The sequence below is a fragment of the Molossus molossus genome, unplaced genomic scaffold (assembly GCF_014108415.1).
Source record: "Molossus molossus isolate mMolMol1 unplaced genomic scaffold, mMolMol1.p scaffold_m16_p_11, whole genome shotgun sequence".
Taxonomy (NCBI): domain Eukaryota; kingdom Metazoa; phylum Chordata; class Mammalia; order Chiroptera; family Molossidae; genus Molossus; species Molossus molossus.
This window is the reverse complement of record NW_023425346.1, coordinates 26753220-26774620: the sequence shown is the minus strand read 5'-3', so window position 1 is coordinate 26774620 and position 21401 is coordinate 26753220. Positions and strand designations below refer to the sequence as shown.

The 21401-nt window shown below is 38.0% G+C and overlaps 1 protein-coding gene across 2 annotated transcripts in view; it reads right to left on the bottom strand.

The window, feature by feature from the left end:
* The window catches only part of ARHGAP15 (Rho GTPase activating protein 15), a 618649-nt gene that overhangs the window by 521525 nt on the left and 75723 nt on the right, over nt 1–21401 (bottom strand). For both annotated transcript variants that reach the window (XM_036253427.1, XM_036253428.1), the window contains one exon: nt 9025–9086. In XM_036253427.1, coding sequence (XP_036109320.1) covers nt 9025–9086 — 62 coding nt within the window. The remainder of the gene's footprint in view (nt 1–9024; nt 9087–21401) is intronic.

The following is a 21401-nucleotide window of genomic DNA, read 5'->3' as shown; positions in this document are numbered from 1 at the left end:
GTAAGAAATGCAGGCTTGAACCTTAGTAATAGGAATTGTCCTGACTCTGTGCACACAGTGCTATTTTGTTTTAAATTTATAAACTTCAAATACTGTCTTTGCACTATTAGAATAAGAGTAAAGATTTTTTCCAAGTGGCTTGAAATAATTTTGTTTCAAGGAAGAATACAATGCTGTTGCCAACCTTTTAGATGTCCCAATTTCATTTCATGTTTATCATGAGCCCTCAAAAATAATAATTAGCATAAGTTATTTTGAGTAATTAGCATAAGTTTGATTGTCTAGTGGAAGTTCAGTTTCGCAAAACAGATGTTGAAGGTATTGACATGTAAAACTAGGTTCAGAAGGTTTAGGTAATTTAAGGCCACTCAACTTTGATTGCCAGTCAAACCAGTTTCTCTGACTCTGAAGCCTGTATAGTAATCTGTTCGCTAATTTATGCTGTCTTTTTTCAGGATTAAGCAGCACAATTTTGGTTAAGGAGACTTTCAATGTCAGATTTTGTCTGACATTAGTTTTAGTCAAACTTTTCACATTATAGAAGCTAATGTGCGTAGCCTGTAACAGAGGGTCGCCATCCGGGCTCTCCTGTGAACTCTTTCACCTGATGCCTTTAGAAGGTCTGTGCAATGGTCGGTCACCTCCAAGCTCTCTTCTTTCCTCAGGACTTGCACTGCCCTAAGGGTCCCATGATGGACCCTTCAACTCCTTGTAAGAAGCCAGAAGCAGAGGGGTACTGCTAATGAAGGCACCTCCATCTCTTTCTTGCTGTGAAATTATTCTGCGATGAGCAGACTTACCAGCACTCAGTAAAGAGCATCAAACTAGAAAGTGAGTCAAAAGCCAATAGTCCGGGAGTGACTAAGAATTCACCTAATGGGAACAACTTTTTACCTATGACTTAGATGGGAACCTCCTCTCTGAACCTAAGAAGCTAGGGACTTGGCCATTGTCGTTATAATATCTGTCCTGTCCATTCTCCATCCGATTGGTTTGGCTACTGTGTTGCCTGTGGTTCTCAGGGTATCAGTGGAAGAGCTTTCTTAACCTCGTTACTCGAACACACTGAGCCATTTGACGGCATTGTCAGCTCTGGAGAGAGTGTGAAAAGGGTCAATTGGCAAGGTTTTGCTCTGACATGAACCTTTCTTTAATGCTTTCTGTATGCGGTGAAATCCTTGTTCAGTACACTGAGAGACAACTTGAAAAGTAAGTAATTTCTGCAAGCTCAGCCAGCTAGCTCGGACAAGTGACCCTAGCAGGATCTGAGGAAACTTCTAAAACAGACATGAAGGATGAAGCAGTTTGCAGAATGGCAGGTAAGGGCTTCTACGTTCCTACTTCCCCCAAAGAGACACGATCCCTAACCTCTCAGAGCGTTTCCACTTCTGGGCACAGAATCTGACATTTAGTAGGTGCCTAGCAAGTGCTTTTGAGTACAAATACATACATATATATATAAACAAGCTCTCAAATTTCAGGAGGGTCACACATCTAGAACTTTCCTGCTCTGTGCTTGCTGTTACTCATTACCAAGGACTACATAAGCATCGACCTCCTGCATTTCCCGTCTCTGTTCTTTAGTTTCCTAGTGGGTTTTATTGTTTGTTTGTTTTTAATCCTCACTCGAGGACATTTTTGTATTTTTATCTTCAGATAAAGTGGGAGTGAGAGAGGAAGGAAGAGAGAGAGAGAAACATGGATGTGAGAGAGACACATTGAGTGGTTGCCACCCACACCACCCCAAGCGGGGCCGGGGACAAACTGCAACCGAGTACGTACCCTTAGCAGGAACCGAACCTGGGCCTCTCTGGTTGGGGGGCCAGTGCTCTAATCACTAATCTAAACCCGCCAGGGCAGTTCCCTAGTGTTTTGATATGTCATTCTTAGCATTAAAAAAAAATTAATAATTCTGGTTTAGTATAGTTTTGCTAATTTATCATTCTAGTGGCAATATCTAAGCTTTCTAGAGGTCTTCCAGACTTCTTGGACACATATCAATAAGATGACCTGGTATTTTGTATGTATCAAATAATTTAATTTCTCAGCCAATCATAAGTATTTATTGATCATCTATCACATGATAACACAGTTTCAAGGACTGAATATATAATGGTGAACATGAGAGACCTCAAAAAGTTTACCTCTAAGTCAGAAGAGACAGGCGGTAAACAAGTAAATGGAAACAAGTAAATCCTCCAAACAACACCGGGAGGTGAGGAACACTCCCATTTTACAGGTGGGAAAACCGAAGCCTAGTGCGGCTGCAGCCTACCCAAGGGCATAGAAGTCATATATGTGGGATTCAAGCCACATCCCCTGGACCTTCAAGGCCATGTTCATTCTACTATATCAGCTGTCTCTATAGTAGGTGGCATGCAACTCTCTCTCAGGCATATAAGGCATGTGAATGTTGAGCCTTGTGAAGGGCTTTGAGCAAAGAAAATACAGGACTGTTGTCATAACTTGGATGTTTTTCTTTTTGGAGAAAGGTCACTTCTCAGCCTAAGCTGGGCTGCCCTGGAATGCTGAATTGCAAGCCCTTTCATCCCTACCTTCCCATGATGGCTAACAGGTCAATTCAGCCACTGGTTAGCCAATTCATGCCTCATCTTAAATTTGAGTTTACTCTTTTCTATTTTCCATACAGAAAGACAATAGGTGAGCCAGTCTCCCCCAAATTTACAGGGTAACAGTCACATAAGGTATTGATATTGAGGGTAGGGATTCAGTGCAGAAAACAGACACAAGAATTGCAGGCGTGTATCTTAATTATTTTGGACAAAAACAAATCACATCTAAGGAGGACAAGGGGCTTACTACAATTAGGAAGAGGAACTAAATTCAAATAAGGACAAGGATTTACAATATATGCAATGGGCGAGACACTTTCTAGAACTTTCCTTAAACAGTTGTGAGTTGTGAAGGTGCAAATACAAAACAACAACCACCACCAACCAAACAAACAAAAGAAAATACCAAAAACCCAAAACAACAACAACAAATAAAAACCTACGGGCATTAGCATGGCTTAAAACTCTTTGCATTCTACAAAATGGACACCAGATGGCAGCACATAATAACAGCAACTTTGTAACTACTTATCTGAAGAACCCTTGACAGAGAATGCCCCTTAAAATATTCATTACGGTTATAAGAATCTGTTAGCTTGAGCACCAAGTTTAACACAGTCATTTGCTCTACCATAAAACTTTATATCCTACACTCACCTCTCTCATGCCTCCTTTGGATAATGATAGGGTAGCTAACCAAAATGTCAGAAGAAAATATATGTGAGATTTCTGGGTAAATTTCAGACTCTCTTTAGAACGCCTGCCTTTGTTATCTGACTTGGTCACACTGGATTTGACTTGATTTCGCACCAGGGGTTACAGTAAAAGTGATTTACTCTAGTGTCCCTGGCTGATTTACCACAAAATCACCCAGATACTGTTAAATGTTCTGACTTGTTCTCAAGCTGGTAGGTTAGAACTTATTTCTTCACTCCCATATTTTAAGCTTCTTGTAATTTGTCACTTCTAAAACGAGGGTCAAATAGACACTGATGTATAAATACACACATCTCTGCCAGTGTTGCAAGAAATGGAAAACTTTACATATTCAAAGAGTTATCAGATGTTGGGAATTATAACGGAGCAGATGATGAAAATCACAAAACTAAAGCAACCTTTAACAGATTAACTTCCACATCATGTGGTGTCCAAGCCTGCCTTTCAGGTCTCACTACTGAGCATGGAAAGGACAGGTTCAGCCAGGATGATATCCTGGGATGCTGAGCAGAGTGCTAAAGCCAAAACAAGTTCACATTAGGAGTATCCTTTCATACCACATTCTAAAGGAAGTCTATTCTTTGTAACAATTGTTTTAAGAAAAGAAATGAGAAGAAAACAAGAAACAAAATAATCCAATAGCGATGGACTGGCAAAAGAAAATGAACACCAGCAGACATATTTGCCCCACATCTTTTCATCCTCTTCCTCTGTCCAGACCCCTCCTCGGTCCAGCCTCCTCCTCTGCCCAGCCTCTTCCTCTGTCCAGCCTTCTAGTGCATCTTCCCTCCCACCCCCTGAAGACGTCTCATGCCCTTCTGAAGAGCAGGGGGAGGAGCTAAGTGTGACAAGATGTGCAGGGCCACCTGTCAGGCATGAAGTGAGAGGTGGGAGGGAGACATAAGGGTACTGAGATTTCACACATGCTGTCAGGTGCTTTCTATAAACTAAAGTGTTGAAAATACTTTGGACTAGGGTATCATGGAGCTTCAGAGAGGCTGGGGCTACTTCATGTTTGGGATCAGCAATCCCCAAATGAGGGAATCCCTAAACTTCATCAGAAAAGCTAAAGCATATTTTTAATGTATATAATTAAATATTAAAGTTGAATCATGAATGTATTTGGCTTTCAATTCTTGTCTGTGATCACTGGGGGAATCTGTGGAACTTCATTTCAAAATAAGGCTAAATTTATGGTCCTTAATGAGTGTAAAATATAGCCAGTGAGTTCTCCTTTCTTTCACCCACTCTTGTTCAGACTCAGAGATGGGTCAGACCTTTCTTAGAGAGAAAGATAAAATATATGGCAGAGAAAAGCTAAAGAAAAAGGGAAATGGGGAGGGAGAGGAACAAAAATAAGGACACAGTACATGATGTGGATGACTGTCATTATGTATTTATGAGTAAAAAACTGTATAAATATTAATAAAATAATATTTGTTAAGTAGCAACTGAAACCCTTGGTACTGTTGATGGTACAAAATAAAAGAATGATTTTTGCTCCCTGGACCCCAAAGTCTTCTAGCAAGAGAGAAAAAACGAACTGTTTCAGAGGACAGGAATAAAACTCACACTTTTCATTGTAAATATGTTTCAGGAGAAAGGAGAGATTAATATGAGTGACCAAGTTTCTCTACTTGTAAAATTGAAAGTAATAATATAGTCTATCTTAGAGTATTATTTTAGTATTACCGGTAAAACATTTAGGCACGTGACTGACAGAGTAAGCATTTATTAATATTGCTTATTAACTCATTAAAATGTACAAAATATATTAAAGTACCTTGATAAATGGGGGAAAAGTTTTCCAAAGAAATTTTATACAGAAAATGCAAATTATAACAACTATGGTATACTATTTAACAGTTATTAAATTATCAATGGAATTAAAAGTTACATAACTTTTAAGGTTATGATTAAACTGATCATTTTGTTGCCAGTGAAAACAGACTCCTTATGCAACAAATATGATCATACACAGTAGTCATTAACAAAAAAGAGGGGGGGGGGTCATGTGCTTTCATCACGTAATGCAGGCTTAGAGTTTATCTAAAGAAAATATATTAAAAAATTGACAAGTATTCGGTTTACTGCAATTCCAACTGTTTTGGTATAAAACTGGAATCAATTTAAAAATCAAATAAAATTTGATTGATTTGGAATGGTTTGGAGTACTACAGTCCCATCAACATGGTGGAATATTGTGTGTTATTAAACATGGTGACTCTATCTATAATGTTCAATTTGTAAAATATTTGTAATACAAACAAAAGCAAAAGCCCAGAATAATGGAGTAAGATCACGCAACAATCAGGATCAAATTTAAAGATTTCTGGTCATTGAACACTTTCATAAGGAAGGTAAGTAGATGATGAGAGACTTGGAGGATATAGTTGCAAAGTCTAAAATTGGCAAGATATTACTACCTAAAGTATATTAAAAGTGCTCTCTCTCAAAAAAAAATAAATAAATTTTAAAAAATAAGAAAAAGGAAAAGAAAAAAGGAAAGAAAAAGTCTGAACCTCCATAGAAAATACTCCAAGATTAATGCACATGCAATTCTCAGAAAGCAGGACCTGAGTGACTCAAGAGAGGTGAACCGATGCTCAATTGAAATACCAAGCAGAGGAATAAAAATAAATGCAACACTGAAGTAATGCTCTAAGGCCATCAACTTGCAAAACGGAGAGTTGTAGGGAGGTGTGTGCTGGGAAGTGCATGGCGGACAGAGCCCTCCTGCACTGCAGGAATGTGGACCTGTGGCCTCACTGAGGCACCGTCCGGGAGCAGCACTCAGTGGACTTACAATTGTGTGTGCCTTACAGCCAAGCAATTCTTTATTTCTTGGAATATGCACCAGAGAATCCCTAACAGGTTAGTAAGAAGCCATAGATGGGGTTGATTGCAATGTTGTTTGTGATCAAAGGAGTGAGGGACAATTTAGGCGCTCACTCTTGAGAACTTGGGTAAAAGTGAAATTTGGTGCATGTACACAATGGCAAAATGAGCAGCCACTGGGAGAAACGAATTCATTTAAAATATATAGAGATCCAAGCACTAACATCAAATAAAGTAAAAAGAAACAGAATGAGGTTTATAAGATGAAAAGGCTTATGCAATTAATAACATACTCACACACAACTACACACTACCTTCTAGAACATGACATATATAGCCAAATGAATATATGGAGAGTGAATTTGATGAACATACATTCCACAAGGGATTAGTGAGGATGGAGACTGAGAATAAAATAAAACCAGCTATGGTCCTTCCCAGATGATGTTAATACAAGGCTATACACTGAAGAGCATAATCAACTCAATTCTGTGCACCTGACATTTAAAAAAAAAAGCAAAACTAAAATTTATATAACTTGACATTTAAAAAAGCTAAAAGAACTCATAATGGCATGCAAAGTGATCGAAATAACAGTAAAAGAACAAACTAATGTTTATGTGAATTTAGACTAGAATGCAGACATGGTATGAGAACTGATTAAAGTGACAACAAATAAAACAAACACAAAATGATATACAAACTGATTGAAACTACCTAAACATAATTTCATGAGAGTCGGTAGGGAAGGAGCTCTGTTTTGCCCTTCTGCTTTTTCTTGAAACAACTTTCTAGGAAAAAAATTCACAAGGACGGTTTCTGGATGATATATGAGCAAAGCCACTTCCCAAAGCCACTTTGATGGGGCATCATCTTGTTTTCTTGGAATTGCTTTTAGAATCTCCTGCCCTTCCTTGCATGAGGCCGGAGGGTACGTGTAACCAAAGCTGCCATCCCCTCTCTCCTGCCACACCCCGGTGAAGAGCTGAAGGAATCAATTAGACAAGTCCTTGGGTCCCTTTCTGTCCCTTTTTGGAATTCTTGTCCACATGGCTGGTAAGGTATGAGAGGGTCTCTCTTGTTCCTCTTGGGAAGAGTCATTGCTGTACCCTCCACACTCCTTCTGCGAGCTGATATGATTGGAAGTGAGGTCTAGGGGGAAGGAGGACAGTATTCTGGTCCTAGTGAAAGTCAGATTCTCTCCTATGGCCCTTTCAGAGCCCAGCTCACTCCCTCAGCCGGGTTCTCCATGAGACAGGGTCTAAAAGCAGCCTTACATTTGATCTTCTCTCCTGTGTACCTCTCTCCCGCCCTCTTCAAAGGAGGGGTGTGCAAGGTTACTGCAGAGGATCAGTCTAGGAGAGGATTCAGGGCCCTGTTCTCTGTCCTAGAAAATGAACTTGTTCTTTAGAAGTGAGACAGCTACATTAAGTGATGGAATTCTGGATGAAGGTTGTCTCCAATTTTACTTTCTAAAAATAAACATATACATACTCCGTTATAGTCAGCAAACAAAAAGCTGTAATGCTGGCCAGGATACTATTCTAGGAATGAATTGTATGATGCAATTAATAAGTGTTCCATTGCTTAGCTAATTAGTACATTTATCCTTCATGGCTTTGACTGTTAATGATACAGTCATGTGTAAATGCCTAGTCTCCCAGTATGAGCACGTGCTACACACCTTTGTAGCTTGCGTGCCACCGAGCACAGCACGGGGCTGAACTGCACAGGTCCACGTGTGAGGATGCTTTTCAAAAACACAGTCGCCCCTCCTGTCTGCTGGTTACACCTTAGCAGATTCACCCAAGCAGATGGAAAGCACTATTTTCACATTCCCAGCTGCAGATTCCCAAACACTAGCAAAAATAGTTTTCAATCCAAGGTTGAATTCGCCCATGCAAAGGGCCACTTTTAGAGACAGTTATAGGGATTTTCAACTATGGAGGGGGTGGGTGTCCCTAACCCTCTGGGTTGTTCAAGGATCAACTGTAACAGAACCTGTATGAAAACTAAGAAAAACTCTGAAATGGAGGTGATTGTTTCTAAATATTTTATACATGCACAATATACTACCGTATATCCCTACTCTCCTATTAAACTTACTTTTTTCCTTCAAGGTTTTGTCTGTTGTTGACTGAGGAATGCTTATCATCATTTCTAATTTCTCTCGCCTACTGTGTTTATCTTGACACTAAATGCAACTTCCAACTTTTTACCTGACAGATGATTTTATTTTCCTTTTGTTTTTCTCAAATGATTTTTATTTAGAAAACAAAGGTATGTCAAAGCTTCAGTTAAAAAAAAAAATAGTATGCCCAGCCGGTGTAGCTCACTGGTTGAGCATCGGCCCATGCTCCGAGAAGTCTCCAGTTTGATTCCCATTCAGGGCACATGCCCAGGGTGTGGGCCAGATCCCCAGTGGGGGGCATGCAGGAGGCAGCCAACTGACGTTCTCGCTCATCGATGTTTCTCTCTCTCTCTCTCTCTCTCTCTCCTTCCCTCTCTCTCAAATCAATAAAGAAAAAAAAAAAACATTAAAGAAAAACTATGCTCCCAACGTTGGAGGACCCTTTTATATACTGCAAAACAAGTCCAGTCATCCCTTAATCTGTTAATCTCAGAAAGCAAAACCCATTATCTTATTTCTTTGCATTTTTTAAAGATTTCAAGTCCTAGTAGGATAAGAGCACCTTATTTATGTATTCTGTGCAGCAATATACAATGTAGAACTTCATTGGAAAACTACAATTACAGTAAAAATAATGATCATTGTGAAGGCACAGTATATTCTAGTCTGGTACCACAGGGCCTCCTTCCCAAACAACAGTGATGGCACAGTTGAGATGGGGAACACGCACTGTTCTATAAAAGTGAATTAAATAACTTTTATTACCTTAGTTTCTTTCCTCCATCGGCAATTTTAGCTTTTTGAAGATAACCTTCTTTTTCAACCATCTGCAAGAAGAATGCATATGTTAAAACTGTGACAAACTTCCATGCATTATTGGTTTAAATGAACCTATGCTTTCCAAAAGTCATTGCAATGATAGAAGTTTCCAGTCATAGAACTTCATTAATAATGCATATATAGCTTATGGGAAGTGCCCGCAAGATGATAGTCATTACAAGCCCTTAAATATCCAAAAGAAAGATTACCAAGAGTAATGTGAACGATTTGTTAGACAGTGATACACCTTTACTCGCTCTTCCTTCTGGGCACTGAAGTGACTTGTTCAGAAAATTGATTAACAACAGTAAAACAAAGACAAATCTAATGCCTTTCTTAATTGTACCGATCATCCTTGGAAAAGTTCTTTTGTTTTTTTTCTTACTCTTCACCCTCACCTCCTCATGTACCTGCTGAGGCCAGGGATCAAGAAGCATTCCGTGGACACAGCTAACTGAGCCACGTGAACTGTGGAAGGACATTTAAAACATGACATTGCGTGCATTTTGTTCAGTTACCAAGATATGCTGTGTAACAGCTTCCCGTTACCTTCTTCTAAGATTTGGGTTTCTTTCTTTTTCTATTTGTCTTTATTGGCTTCCATTACGAATATCTCTGCAAGTTTCTTAAAGGAGATTCAACAATTTTTTTTTTATAACATCACAGAAGTTTTGCAGAGTTCTAGAGTAAATAAACGCGGAGCTCAAGTGGTGATACGTTGACTCCGAGAAAAGTCTTTAATAAGTGTTTTAATTTCTTCACATACTATTCCTACCGTCCCCTTGTCTCACATCCCCCAACCCCAGGTCCTTACCCTGTGCTCTATTTTTCGTGCTGATGAGCTGCTGATACCTGCTCCCTAAGCTGTATCCCTAAAGCGTTAAGGAGTCACCTGCCTGACATCAAAGGACCCTCAGTGCCACTTACACGCCTTCCCCGAGACTGTATGCTCCACCTCCCCCATGTCTCCGTCTCATAAACTCCTAAACATATTAAATCTGTTTTAAAATGCAATGTGTCTGTTAGTTTTTCTACGCTTGCTCTGCCCCGACTTTCCATTTCATCCTGCCATCATCACTACCATTGCATTTACTGGACCCTCTGTAACAGTTCATTTAGTTGTGCCCCCATCTGTGCTGTGACTTTACCTTTCACACCTGGTCTCTCAGAACTGAGGGTACTTGGTGGCACCAGTAGTCACAATAATACATACTGTTTGAGCAAATGAGTGGATGAATAAATGGCTATTTGAATATTTATTTAAATCTGTATAGGAAACTGGAAAAGCAAAAAAAAAAAAAAAATTAATCTGTACTGTGATGGGTGAAAGGAACTCAGTAGCAAATGAGTTGTCCCAAGCCACTAAAATTTCACCAATGAAAGGATTGGCTATTTATAGCCTGGCCCGTGTGGCTCAGTGGTTGAGCACTGACCCATGCACCACAAGGTCGCTGATTCAATTTCCAGTCAGGGCACATGGCCAGGCTGTGGGCCAAATCCCCAGTGGGGGACATGCAGGAAGTGGCCAATGGATGTTCTAGCTCATCGATGTTTCTATCTCTCTCTGCCTCTCCCTTCCTTTCTCTAAAAATCAATCAATTAAAAAAAAAAAAAAGAATTGGCTATTTATAGACTTACTCTGATATAGGTGAGATTTTTTCTGACTTGTTCATTATTATGTTCCAAATACAAAGTACAGTATTTAGCCTTCAAAATATATTTGAGGGATACATTTTTAATAAATAGTGATGATGATAAAAGTGATCATTTATGATAATCATAGCAAAGTATTTTTCACATATCTACACTTCCAGAAAATTCCTTTTACTCCAGCATACTCCCCTCATGCGTAAAGGAGTCTAAGAAAGCTCTCTTGCACGACTTTTAGAATCATGATGTTTATTGGTGGCTTTTTTGTACTTGAATACATCTATTCATTTGCTTGTCCCACCTTTTATTCTATACATACTGTTCCTTTTATGTGTTGCCAAGAAATCTTATTTGTCTACCCACTAAACCCATATAATAAGTGCAGTGTTTACCTCTGGGCAGCACTGGGTTCTACAAATGTTTGGAAGACGGATGTTTTCAGTAGCAATTAGCATCACAGAAAAGGTTCCTTTCCTTAAGAATGTATATTGAGAAATTTTGTTGTGTAACCATAGACAAAAATTTATTTTATTTAAGTTTTTTTCTGATGAAAATAAAAGTTACCAAAAGGCCTGAGTTTATCTACCCAAAAGCTACAAAAACTCTTGACCCATCAGAAAAATTGATGCACATTTTCTCAGCTAAGAATATAGCCTTTCTTACCCCCCAAAGTAGTTACTGAAAGGCCACTGGTTGGACATTTAGTACGCAGAGAGGTGTTACGATTGATCATTTCTCTAGAAAAAGAAGAGGAATATGAAAGCAAAAAGCTAAAACTCATGCAGGGAGAAACCAACATAAGCAGGCTTAAGTTATATACCTTAAAATCCCCTCTCCTTGAATACGTAAGCTATGTTCCTCCAGACACTGCGGAACCTTTCGAGACACCTGAGACTGAGGTCAGGATCTGTATCCCTCATGTTGGGACTCTATAAATGTGACATCATTGCCATCAAATAAGCTGAGTCATTTCACGCCGTCTTGGTCAATGCATTACGATTGCCAGGTATAACCACAAAGGGGTCCCAGAAAAAGGAAAGAGGAAGGGGTGAATAGCAAGTTAGTAATATTTTCTGATATCATCTTCCAAAATCCAAGCTGCCTTCAGTGTTATTAGAAGAAGCTAATCATCCATTTACTATGTACACTTCATTGCTACACTTACTACTACTAGTGTGCATATTTTTACATATCTACATGTATCTGCATGCACATTTCTACATGTAGTTATATATATGTACAAACATCATGCACACATTCCCATTTCTGGGATCAAGTGTTTGTTTCTCCCCATCGTCTCTTCTATATTTGATTTCCTCCCTTCCTTCCTTCCTTCCTTCCTTCCTTCCTTCCTTCCTTCCTTCCTTCCTTCCTTCCTTCCTTCCTTTTTCTTTCAGTTTTCAAATAGAAAACCCACTTTTCCTTCAATACAGCTATTATGCTCACCCTGTCCCTTTTTTAGGGGGAATGGATACCACACTCCCCTCCAGCCATCTCAGAGACTTAGGCCAGCTTTTGCCCTGAAATAGAAAACTCCAGCCAAGCTCCCTACACTAAAAGCATTGCCTTATTTTAAGTCCCATGTTGGCAAGCAAATCTTTCCTGAGGCAGATTCAATTACTTCAGTCTTCCTTGTCATCATACTCTGAAATACCTCACCATGTTCCAGGCACCAAGAACCAGTTATTCTGGAAGGCTCATAGGAGCTGACAGAATTATCGGGGCAAGCAAATGATTTCTATGTATTTTGCATGTAGGTTATATATGGTACCATATTGATCCTTCTACTTATTCATTCCTACTCTATATTAATGCCGTCAATTATAGTTGAGTGTGTTGGTCATCTAGGACTCAGATGGTCTTGTCTCTAGTAATTTACAAGATTATGTACAGCTTTAGGTCTAAGTAGAGGATGCTATAATGCCAAGTTCTGGGCCAACTTGAAGGGCTTTTAGATAGTGACACTCCTTAAATTATGTATACTGAAGAAATGTCAACCAATCTTTAGATGCTGAATATGGTTTCTTGCACTATTTGCCCAATGCCCCATAGAAGCCCTATTTAATGCTAAGTGGCAGGAAAGATAAGCAATTTGTCCAGATTGGATGCCAGCCAGTCTGCTAGCATTGAGGAAGTACTCAGCAGACACAACTCTGTGCAGATACAGATGAAAAGAATGAATGGTAGTAGGATATCCAGATAGCACCTGTTTATCAACCTAAGTTGGAGGCGATAGACAAGGCAGGCGAGCAGAAGGCAACCTCTGATTAATGTAACAATTGTGGCAGGAAGACGGGCCTGTAATCCTAAGCACAGACACTGCAATGTTTTATGTGAAGTCTTCATGTTGATCTCAGATAAAAGAAGTAGAATGGAAAACAATAGGTTTTCATCAGCAGCAGTCCACCAAAAGAGTTCTGTCAAAATACATGTTAATAAAAGGAAATAAACTGAATCTAAGACTTTCACCAGATTTCGATGAGGATAAATTGGCTTTTCACACCAGAACCACAAAGCCCTTATTCCTTATGACATTTGCTCAGCTATGGCATTTAAGTTATTGTTCCTTTCCCCTTTGTTCTGATTCTGTGTTCATTGGCAACCCTCTGACTTTTAATTCAGCTTCCTACGTCCTTTGATGTAGAATGTGGGTAACTTAAATAGTCAGCATCAGTATAGCCACTATTATAAATTTATAAATCCCAATTATAGTTTACATATCAGACTCTTAAAAATTTGGTTACTGCGAGATAGTCCCTAGAGATCATTGTCTCTCTATGCCCTGATTATTTTGATAAATATAAATTTTCTACACCCACAAACTGAGACAGGTCACAACCTTAAGCTTGTGTAAGCCATTCAAAGTAGTGCCACCCTGTGAAACTTTCTATGACTGATTGGCCTGCTCCAAGGAGAACTTTGCCTCATTTCTCTGTAATTACAACACTGGGCTGCTAGAATTCTCAAACAGATTTAGAATTTATTTTCCTATTTAATAATAAGGCATTCACTATATTTTTTCTGAAGTTTTCATAGATCACTGTACTTTGCTGATAATCCTGTTTGTTTTGATGGTTTCTATTACAAAGTTCAGAATGAGGACACATCTGGTTATGCTTCCTTTTTCCTTCTTTACTTTTCCTTACCTACAGAAATAAATACATCTGCCTGTCTTCTTTCCTTTGGCTTTATCTATGCTATTTTATTTTTAAAATAAAAATTGTACTTAAGTTGTAAAACATAGTGTTTTGATATACATATACGTAGTAAAATGATGACTATAGTCAAGCTTATTAATATCTCCATCTCCTCACGTAGTTACCTTTCATATCTTTTTCTTTTATTGTGGTGAGAGCACCTTAGATCTACTCTCTCAGCACCTGTCCAGTATACAATACAGTGTTCCTAACAATCATTGCCATGCTGTACATTAGATCTCCAGAACATATCATCCTACCTAACTCCATTGGCTTTCCTTCTCATGACATTATCTTAGGATGCCCCACTTTCCTCCTTGGAGCTCACTGTTTACATTTTTTTTCTCATTCTCCAATTATTTTTATACTGTCTCTTTTTTGCTACATCAATTCTGTTGACCTGTGTATGGACTAGCTTGTGGACATAATCCATTAGGAACAAAGCAAAAGCAAACGAAACAAATCATCATAAAAATTCAGCTTATCTGTGTATCATATAAAGTACTACTTTTATAAAGAATTAAATGCTCGATTATATAAACACCTTACCTATAGCTCAAAATATGTTTCTGGGGACACAAGATCATAACATATAATGTTTTTGCTTAATGTAAACACATAATTTACTGTGTGCATACTTTTTAAAAGTGGTAAACCTAAATTCAAGTTGGATGCATGATTACATACAAGAAGAGAAGAAAAGCAAAGAAAAATAATTCTGGGTCCTGTGTGAGTGGGGCCAGGGAGGAGCAACTAAGCATTACCCAGGAAGTTCTTGAGAAGCTGGTCTTGATTTCAGACTCAGAGTCAGGCAGAGTGTGCTCACTGCAACCTATTTATAACCATCTGTATACACGCTGCTTCCATGGACATTCTCCTTTCTGTCTCTCGCTCAGGATGAGAGAACATGTTGGGCTTTGGGGTTCTGCTGAATGTCTTGAATCATTTTTCAAATGTTGGGTTTGGCAAAGAACATATTATGGTTTGCCAAGAGCTTTTCCCCGTCATTTTAAACCCCTGTGTATTTCAAAGGAAATTTTACCCACATGTCCTGATTTATTTACCCCTAAATCATGTCTTCTTGAAAAAGCTACTATTTGATGTTTAAAAACCCCCATAGCCTTTTTTCCTGAGCCTTTCATCTTGTAACCAGTGTGTTTTATTTGGTTACACCATAAAAAAAGAAAACCCAGGTTCTGCTTGGGAAACAGGCTGATGAAGGCATCTCTTTGTGCCTCAGAAACTTTCTTCAGTCTTCTGGGGACCTCATCTCTCCTTTCGCTTCCTCAGTCTCTCTCTTTTGTCCTGAACTCTACCTCTGTGTCTTTGCTGTGCCTGTGTGGCTCTGCTTTGTCTGCCATTGTAGCTCAGTGGAATGGTCTTCTCGATTGTCTGGGCAACGTATTAGCATAATTCACTTTTTTGTTATAACCTAATTTCAGTCTATGCAGTAGGAAAGAAAGGATTACTCAATGCTAATAGCTTTTTTGTTGTTGTTGTATGTGTTCTTTTACTCTAGAGTTAAATGAACTTAAAATATGTGTCTGGATGGGAGAAACTATTGTAACGTGTTCTGTGTTTTAATGCTTCTAAACTCCTTACCATGAGCCCTGGGCCCTTCATGATCTGCACACCACTCCCGCTCCGCCCACACCCCCTGGCTTACTTCCCTTGTTTAGCCAGTGTGTGATTCTTGTACTTTCTCAAATGTAGCAATTTGTTTTGACCTCCAGACCTTTGCACTTGCTATTCCTTCTGTTTGCAACATTCTTCTTCCAGTTCTTTGCTTGACAAACTCTACCCATCCTGCAAATCCCAATGTATATGTCCCTTTCAAAGCGCTCTTTCATGACTATTAAATACAAGATAGGCTCACCCTCTTTCATAGAAACTTGATTTTCTGCTGTTAATGCAGGTTTTATAATATGCGTTTATAGAATGGTTTATTCCTTTGCTTGTTGAACACTTCTCTTTACCCATAGACTGAAAGTCCCTCAAGAAAAGAACATGAGTATTTAGCATGCCGATGCGGACCCCGAGCTAGCACAGCGCCACCTAGCGCAGGAATGGCCTCACAAACTCCGGAATTCATAATCATGTTCCTCTTTGAGAAAAGGAAGGGCGCATGAAACAGTGAAAACCTAGAGATGGATTCTGCTAGAGTTATTAAATTATGTAACTTATTATTAACATACTACTGCTTAAAGATCTGGGAGATTGTTATGTCAGAAAACCTAATTTTATCTCTCCAAAGTGGAATTTTGAAAGACTGAAGCGCTTGTGGATTTTTAAAAAAAAATTTTTTTTTTTTATTTTGCAATTTAAAGAAAGCACAGCCTAATCAATAGAATTATTCCCCCAAAGTGGCTGTCCTTTGTTTTAAAATAAGAAAACACCGTTTGCACACAGTGCCTTTCATCCTCGAAGCCTTCGCAAGTATTAATTAATCTACAAAATGATACCAGGCTCCAAAAGTAGAATCTGTGACTTAAGGTTTATCTGCAAAAACCTGCTTTGCCCCCAAGCCATGGCAACTTCCTGAGCTCTGGCCTCCAAATCCTCCTAGCTCAGGAGGTAGCAGATGATTCTCTGCAACCCGCCACAGGCTTTTGATTCCTGCAGGGTTATCCACAGACATGTCTTATCCTCTTTTGATAATAAATAAAAATGATAAAGATTTAACATGTTCTAAACAGAGTCATTTTTCTCAAGCATTTCTTTATGGGGAAAAAGGAAAAGTGCCCTGAAAATAATTAGGTCTCATGAACAGTTATAATAGGCAATGTACAAGATCAGGAAGCAAACACATATTAGTAGATTTAATGTTTCATATTTAAAATTGTGAATGCTTTATAGTGCTTGCTACGCATCCACATAGATTCTCTGAAAAGAATTTACGTCTCTTGCGTTGATAGCATGTGGATTTGAATACTATGTGGCAGAAATGATGTCTCCTGTCAGTGAACTGGGTAGTTTCTGCCATGAGATTTTAGAATCTAATTAAGAATATATTCATTTTGACAATATTCAAAAGAAACACATTCTGCTTCTGCTTAACCACGTTGATCACAATCTACTTGATTAAAGGGAACACTGGAAGAAAGGCATGGCCACCAAAGGATGATAGCATCTTTCAGAGACCCCATGATGGCAGATCCCACTTTTGTAAAATAAATCATTTTTCTCCAAAGGGGATGGATCTAATGGAATAATTTTGCCAGTTATGCTTAAATCCAAAGCCTCTCATGATTCCTGGAAAATGTTCAGGGAAGTTCTGAATATGAGAAGTGAAAAAAGATGAGGTTTATATAGCACCAAATGTTGGATATATATAATCTCAAAATTAAACAATTTGAAAATAATGAGTAATAACACCAACTTAAAGGATTTAATTGTTTTCTAAACTGTCTTAATGTCTATTATTTCACATGTGGTAGTTTATTCTGGCAGGTAATGCCGAGGGAAGCTGGTGCAAAAACCTGTGTGTGTCTCCAGAAGCAACACCGAGACATGAGGAGGGAGAATTTCAGGGATAGAAGTCAGGGACATGGCAGATTTCCGGGAAAAACATGTGAATCTAGGTCAAATATATATATTAGATTAGTCGGGTGTAAAGAAAACTTCATAGGTTCTGGAATAATTCAAGTCTTGGTGTAAATAGTAATGGTTAAAAATTAATCAGAATTTGCAGTTTGGGAGAATTGGTGGTTATTTTGGCATTGCCCATCATCACGGAGTAGTTCATAAATAAGTGTTGTGGGGAAAAATAAGCATTTCTGTCTTTAAAATCACATTAAATAGGCAATTTAATTCAAGTAGAGATTGATGGGTAAATATTAAATGTAACCTGTGTTCATAAGACAACACAAGATAAACAAATATTCAAAGGGAGGAGCCAGGGAAAATCAAGTCAGCAGTAGGAAATAAATTGGTTGGTCATTCCAAAAGTGTGTGTGTGTGTGTGTGTAAGACAAAGCGAGAGAAAGGAAAACAGAAAGACAGAAACACCGAGAAGCAGAGAATGAGTTAGAGAGAGATTACAAACTAGAGCTTCACCAGTTATTATTCTTTCTTTGTATTTAGCAGTGCCAGTGCCACCTTCCTGACCTAGAAGAGTGTATTATCTATTAATATACTATCCATAATTTGGAATATTCAAGATAAATTTTATTTATCAAGAATTGAGTCTACAGAGTCAATTCAGCCAACTACAGGCCAGTAAACCAACCAACCAATATAACCTTAATGTTAAGAAGGTAAATTGAGAAAATCATTTCTGAATATTCGACTTCTTAAAAAATATTAATCTATTTTTTTGTTGCTCAAATACACCATTAGTCATTCATTAAATTTGAATAAGAACAATAATTTGAAGTTTTAAAACCTGTAATTAATATACATTTTATATAAAATATTTTAGACACCTTAAGGCATTGTTCAAATATAATTGCATATATATTTGCATGTATATAATTATATATATAATTACATATGTATATTTACATTACAAATACACTCACATAGCTCCATTTTCAGTCTAACTATTGCCATGTTTCATCAAATGCTTAGGTGCAAGCATTTTCATGTGTTATATTTAAAATATATATTCCTTTATAATAATTTATATGTACTTTATTTGTTCTATAATCCAAATTTATGGAAAAACACACAATTACATTTCTATTTATTGGGCAGCTCTGCTCAGCAATGCCCTATATAAAGCCCAAAGAGTAAAACAGTGAGTGAGGCATAGCCCTGCCCTCAAATAGAATGTAGTTCAGTATAAGAGATAGAAAAAGAAACAGGCAACTTTAGTGTGATTAACAGTACAGGCAATTTAGATACAGGCACACTCAAGCTGCTACAACAAAAGTAACCTCCAATAAAACAAAAATGCAACCACACAAATGGGAGAAGCTCTTTGCAAACAACAGCTCTGACGAGGGCTTTGTTCAAAATATATAAAGAGCTCATACAACTCAACACTAAACAAACAATCCAATTTAAAAAATGGACAGAGGAGCTGAGCAGAAGCTTCTCCCACCTCTGTGTTCATTGCAGCACTATTCACAGTGGCCAAGAAGTGGAAACAACCTAAGCGTCTTCAATAGATGATGGGATAAAGAAGATGTGGTACCTGTATACTGTGGAATACTAATCAGCCACCAGAATAGATGAAACCCTGCCATTTGCGACAACATGGATGGATATCACTTGAGCATATCACTCTAAGAGAAGTCAGACAGAAAAATTAAGAACCATGTGATTTCACACATATAGAAAGAATATAGAATATAGAATATAGAACTGAAAGTAACAAATGAACAAACAAGAAAAACAAAAATTCAGACACAGACAGTACGGTGGTTACCGAGGGAAGGGGGTCAAATATACGGTGACAGAAGGTGAATTGATTTTAGGTGGTGGGCACACGATGCAACATACAGATGATATATCACAGAATTGTACACTTGAAACCTAGAACATTTTATTAACCAATGTCACTCCAATAAGTCTAATTTATAAAAGAAAAAGCATGCTTATATCCACTGAAAAAATTCTTACAAAATCATGCTTAAATAATCAAATTCAAAGGAAAAAAAAAAGTAAAAAACAAACAGCTACAGGGAGGCAGAATAAAGAAGGGTTATGTGAGTCAGAGAAACACTTGCCAGAGAAAATGTTCTCTAAGTTGAGACCTGAGTAATTCATTATGAAAATGAGATACTGTTACATCTAATTAAATTGAAAAATCAGCTTTCACGATGAAAAGCAGGCATATATTTATTAATATATGAAATCAATATTATTTTAATAAACCTTTAATATCTTAATATTAAATCAATTGCAAGCATGTGTTTTCTGAACAAACACTAGTGCTGACACCATGTAAGGGGAAGTATTATATAATAAAGAAAATACAAGTCATGACCCCTAACTTCAAAGCATTTGCAGTCTAGCCATGGAACAAGCCTATTACCCGTGAAATAAGAGGGAACAACAAAAAAGTGCTGAGATGAAGCAACTATAATTGTTACAGAAAATTTAAGCTCCTACAGAGTAAGAGCCATGTCTTAATCATGTTACCATTGCTGGCCTGAGGGTACATATTTAGGAGCAGATAATAAATAAGGTAAATCAGGGACCACAGCAGAGGTCTATAGACTTGATGCTATAGAAAATAGAAAGCTGTTGAATGCTTTGACAAGAAGAATGAAATAATAAAAGTGCTGTTAAAGAAGGTTGGTGTGGGAAGCCACGCTCCCGTGTAGCACTGAGTACAGGGGGCAGTAGCGGGATTGAGATCAGAAGCATTTGAAAGCTGGGGCGAGGGTATGCCCGTACATGTGAAGAAAAACGTGGGCACCACAGCCATTCTGAAGAAATTGCTTCACAAAATGGTGAAGGGTCATAAAGAAAATGAAGTATCCCAGGAAAATGTGTTCTAAGCCTAGATAAATGTTTGACACTAATACAGAGGGCTCAGTGCAAAGGGGAATGCGTTTGGGAAGAAGGCGATGATGGGTTCAGTTTGGGAGATTTTACTTCTGAGATGACACAGAGACATATGAGAACAAATGACTAATTAGCACTTCAAGATAGAGATCTGTGTATTATATAGGCTTGGAAGCAAAACCAAAGCCACGAAACTGTCTCATTTGTGCACTCATTTAACATATATGTACTGAGTTGTTACCATGTTCTAGAATTTGTCATAATCATGGAAAGAGAGTTATGACAATAGGAGAAAGTATCCCTGCTCTCACAGAATATTCTAATGAGATGACAAATAAATAAAAAAAATTATAACATGCTACATGGTTATAAATTCTATGGAGAAAATTAAATTAAGGTCAGAGAAAAGGATTGCAAATGGAAATAGTGGGGAGAGATTATTTGTTTGTTTTTAAGAGACATTAGGAAAGACCTATCTTAAAAGGTAATATTTGAATAGATACAATGTAAATGAAGTAATGAGCCTGACATATTTCTGGACATCAAATAAATTATTTTGTATGAGGCAGAGGATAAGCCAGTTTTAATGCGCTATGGAAGAAGTAAGGTGGTGAGCTTGGCTGGACCAGAATGAGCCAGGAGGAAAAAGAAAAGGGTGAGGCCGGACAGGTAGTACCTGGGACCAGTAGGATCAGATGACCCACTGTATGATGCTCAGCTTTTACCCTGGGAGTGGTGGTAAACCAGAGAGGAATTTGAGCTAAGGAGTGATACAATGTATCTTGTATCTTAACAAGCTCAGTTTGGCTGTTGTGCTGAAAATAAAATAAAAAAATAGACAGCAAGGGTAAAAGTGGGCACATCAGTTATGAGATTACTGTAATAAACCAGGTGAAAGATGACATAATATCAAGGTGGTGAGAAATGACCTGACCCTGGACTAATTTTATTTCATTTAAAAACATTTGTTTTCTTTATTGATTTTAGAGACTGAAGAAGGGAGAGGGAGAGAGAGATAGA